This window comes from Apaloderma vittatum, unplaced genomic scaffold (genome assembly GCF_000703405.1).
Source record: "Apaloderma vittatum isolate BGI_N311 unplaced genomic scaffold, ASM70340v1 scaffold43876, whole genome shotgun sequence".
Lineage (NCBI taxonomy): Eukaryota > Metazoa > Chordata > Aves > Trogoniformes > Trogonidae > Apaloderma > Apaloderma vittatum.
Window position 1 is genome coordinate 190 of NW_009721989.1, and position 4,661 is coordinate 4,850.

At 39.9% G+C, this 4,661-nt stretch overlaps 1 protein-coding gene across 1 annotated transcript; it reads right to left on the reverse strand.

Annotated features, from left to right (window-relative positions):
• Window positions 1–512: 512 nt before the first annotated feature.
• NHLRC3 (NHL repeat containing 3) lies at window positions 513–4,276 on the reverse strand (the record flags this gene model as incomplete). The annotated part of the gene is made up of 4 exons (XM_009871590.1): window positions 513–741; window positions 1,247–1,359; window positions 2,902–2,993; window positions 4,076–4,276. Coding segments are annotated over 4 exons (635 nt in total), but the record flags the coding sequence as incomplete, so codon positions are not given.
• Window positions 4,277–4,661: the final 385 nt, after the last annotated feature.

Here is a 4,661-nt window from a genome sequence, read left to right on the forward strand (position 1 = left end):
TTCATACCACCTGATGTCATCTTGGTATATAAACTGAGGGGAAAGCTGGCCGGGGGCTGCTCAAGAACTGGCTGGGCACTGGCTGGCAAGTGACGACTGACTGCATTGTACCTCACTTGTTTTGTATCATCTAATTCTCTTTTTTTTTATTCCTATTATCATTACTATTTCTTCCTTTTCTGTCCTGTTAAACTGTCTTTATCTCAACCCACAAGTTTTACTTTTTTTTTTTTTCCCTGATTCTCTTGTCCATCCTGGTGGGGGGAGAATGAGCCAGAGGGTGCTTAGTGCTTAGTGCTTAGTTTCAAGCTGTCCTGTAACCACAACAGAGCTGAAGATTGAGTACTTCTCCAGGACTTCAGAACAGCTAGGACAGATTCTCAGCTTCAGAGTTCTGGGAGCAAAATGTTCTGTGCTTGTGTAAGGGAACACAAGCTACAGAAAACTCAAGGAAATGCCATCACAGGTCTTATACGCCGCAGAGCTTGTGCCACCACAGCTGTGGGAAACTGTCAGCTTAAGGGTACGTATTTTTGTACTTGCTGGGCTCCAATCTCTGCGACATAGACTGCTCCACTCTTCATGTCTACATCCACAAGGTGTGGTTTTGTTTCGTCCGCCAGCTGGACTGTGCTGACCATAACACAGTCCCCAATAGAGCCAACCAGTGGTGCTGCCAGGATTGCTAACCGGTTCATGTTCAGCTGAGCTACAATCAGATATTTGTAATCGGCAGTAAATCTGTGAAAGATAGAAATATATTTTTAAATTATGAATGGCCTGTGACACCTTATTTTAAAGCAACCCTGCCCTTTTAAATAAACAAAACCTCCTTAATAGCAAAGTTTTTGAAGGCTACAGCAAAGCAAATGCAGTGAACCACTGAAAATTATCTTGTAAGCCTTGCTCTACATGTTGCTGCTCCTTGACAGATGATGATACAGAAAAATCATTCAAGATAACCTCTCTGTCTGTATAAGCTGCAACAGTAAGGTCAACAACACACAACAACTTGAAAATGTAGTTGCCAAATCTGCACTCAAAGCCACAGGCCTTGTCACAAAGCCAGGATTTCACTGTCAAGATACAACTGTGCAGATCTTTGCACATGCTTAAGACAGCACCCTGTTAGTTCAACTGGTTAACTCCTTGCCATCAGGCATTAAATATCAATATTTCAATTCACCAGAAGCAGTACACCTTATTTACATAATTGCATGCTTCTAGAAGAACTGTTTGACAATACCTGACAGAATAGGGTCCGTCTTCTGAAAAACAGTCGTTCCAAGACCCAAGCCATTCCCCCGTGACTTTATCAAAAACTTGGATTCTTTTGTTATCTCTGTCTGCCACCCACACCTGTCAAGAACAAAAATCGTGGCTGTTTGCAAATAGAACAAATCAAACACATTGGTTTCTTACAGAAGTATCCTGTAGTTAAAAAAGAAGTACACATTCTAGTAATGCACCTCCCCATATAGAACTACATAAGCAGGTATGCTTTCCAGATACAGAACAAAACCACCACAGAGTTAACATACACAAGTTATTTTACACCAATTTAGCAGAGAAATCAGTGCCTTCTCTTAATTTCTGTGGCTACGATAAGGATATATTTAGTATGATTTTTTTTTTCTCCCCAGTGAGGACACATTCCCACTTAGTTCTAAAGACACCAGTCTCGCCAGCTAACAATTTGTCAGCAGCAGGCTCATTTCATGAATCAGGCTTATAGTGAGTGCATGTGCAAACACTCTTGATATGCCTAATGCTACTACAAATATTGAGCAACTTAAACTAAGGGCATTTTCAGCATGTTCTGTCTCATCAGTCTTGTGGAGATTGTCTCTGTCCCACCCTGGGCTATCTGGGATCACAAAAATGCAAGCTAGCAGTTATCATTAAACAGTTCCAGCAAAGGCATCTCTTGTACTAAAATCGTTGAAGTCTGAGCTGTTGCAGTTTGCTTATCAGAATGACGAGGTGTCCTGACTTTTCTAGGATGTCACCCAAAAGGGAGCAATAAACAAGCTGACCAGAGATCTTTCATCACTATTTTTAAATGAAGCACTACTACAGCATTCTCTTATGTTTCTTATGAATTAACAATTATTTTTAACCCAGGCTGATGATCAACACTATATTGGCAACAAAATTGCAGCCCATCACGTCTGTCTCACAGATACTGTTCAACACAAAGTGAGCATGTCCCTCCCCTTCTCCCTTCCACTCTGCCACTTTTGGAAGAGAAGTGATTTTTATATTTGTTTCTTATTCCGGTTCAGACAGTGTCAGCAGAATTAGTGCAAACCAGCGATTTAAGAAGTTTTAGTCAAGTAATTTTATTTTCCCTGAAAACAGGTTAAGGAGTGACCATGTAATTCCTCTGCAAGAACAGCAAAACAAATGTCAGACTACGATTAACACTTGGCAGAAGAAGACTCTTGAAAACCCCGAGTTGCATGTAGAAAAGGAATCAGTTCCACAACCTAACTAGAGTCTTACTATCGTCTTAAGCTTATTTGGAATTTCCAAAATTTGATAGTCCCCTGAAGAAATGTGATGGGGTAGATATTTATTATGGAACAAAATTCTCCTGTATGCTCACAACTGCAACCTGTTTAGAAACTGCAGAAGGAAGAGTCTGCTGCTGCACAGACACTGACAATGCAACTGGTCAGAACCCCTGGATCAGCCTTGGAGCCAGCGACTTCATGACAATCTGCAGCATCAAACTTCAGCTCATATCCACTATCACACTGAAACTGTAATACTCATAAATTGAGACTCCAATCAGTTCAACAGTTCAATTAAAAAAAGAAATACAATTTCTTTTGCTCAAATACATGTAAACAAGCCTGTTGGAAGATGGGAAAAAAAAAAAAGCCCTTTATTCTTTACCCGTCCAACAGAATCCACTGTTACACTGTGAGGAATCTTGAACTGACCAATGCCGGTGCCATTTGTTCCAGTCAGCCAGATCTCTTTGTAATCTGAACAGCAAGCATCATGAAAAATAAAAGTTAAAAAAATACAGTACGAAAACAGCACAGCTTTAAGTCATTCCCTTGCAAAGTTACTTTGAGTAATGTTTAAAAGGGGAAATTTCTAAACTCAAGACTTTAAAACAGAGCACTCCTGACCAAGTATTTCCTGTGTTTCTGTGACTACTGGATTGTTATGAGTGGTTTTAGGATTTTGGTCACAGAAACGTAACCACTGCTACACAAGAGCCATAGTCAAGGCTCTGCTAAGCACTGTATATAAAAAAAAAATAATAGTTGGCTGATTATGTTATTAATTCGTTTACTAAATGAAACTGTTTACATTTGTTACCTGGCAGTTTTGAGTTTTAACAATTTACCATTTTGCAAACTAGGTATTGGGAAACCATTTGAATAGTCGTACAAAGGAGAAATGGTAGCTCCTCAACTTCTTCCTAACTACAGTCATGCACAGACTCCTCACTCACTGCCCTAACCAGCACTGATCATCTGACTGGGGAATACAAGCAGCTAAGTAGAATCATGGAATAATTTAAGTATAAAAGATCTCCAGACACCATCTGGTCTGACCCGCTTCTCAGAGCAGGACCAGCCTTGATAAATCCATTGCTAATTTTTAGACCTGGTTGCTCATAACTCATCAAGCTTTGATTATCCCCAGAAGTGCAGACTGCACACCATATCTGGGCAAACTATTTCCAGTTTAATCAACCTCACAGTGAATTTTTCACACCAAAAATCAAACTGGAAATCGTCTCTCTTACATCTTTTGCTCAGTGTTCCTCATTATTCACTGTGACTCTCCAAGAAATGTGTGTCCCTGTCCACTCATATCTTCCCGTTACTGACTTGAGGATCCCCCTTAGCCTTCTCTCTTGAAGGCTGAAGAAACTCATTCTCTCAGCCACTTGTCATAAATGATTAGGAGATTTCTCTTTAAGTTAAAAGGAAAAAACAGGATCTGATTCAACAAAGTCTTCAAATTAATCTTAAATGACATATTCAAAAGCTGTGTTATTTAAAATTCAATTTTCAATGGTCACCTACTGCCTAAGTTCACTTTTCCTTACCGTTAGATAGTTTGAGCAATCGGTTATTCATTCCTCCATCTCCATCCACAACATACATATCTCCACTTTCCTCCACAAAGACCTCTGCTGGTTGATCAAATTGTAGGGGAATCAAACTTGAACCAGCGTTACCTGGTGTGCCCAAGATCTGCAGAAGTTTACCTGAAGGGCTATACTGTTTCACAGTGTGCCCATATTTCCCTGAATTAAGAAAAAAAAAAAGTGCAAAAAAAATCTTAACAGAACACAATACAACTATTACAACTGGTTACAGAGATTAAAAAAGAAAATCTCTTGATACTTGCAAGTGATATTAATAAACAGACAAAATTTAATAGTGAGACTATGACTGTGAGTTAGTAAATCCATAGGCTAGAGAAATAGTATTATTTAACGTCTTTATCAATGACCTGGATGAGGGGATTGAATGCACCCTCAGCAAGTTCGCAGATGACACAAAATTAAGCAGAAGTGTCGATCTGCTGGAGGGCAGGAAGGCTCTGCAGAGGGATTTGGACAGGCTGGAGTGATGGGCTGAGGCCCATTGCATGAAGGTTATCAAGGCCAAGTGCCGGGTCATGCACTT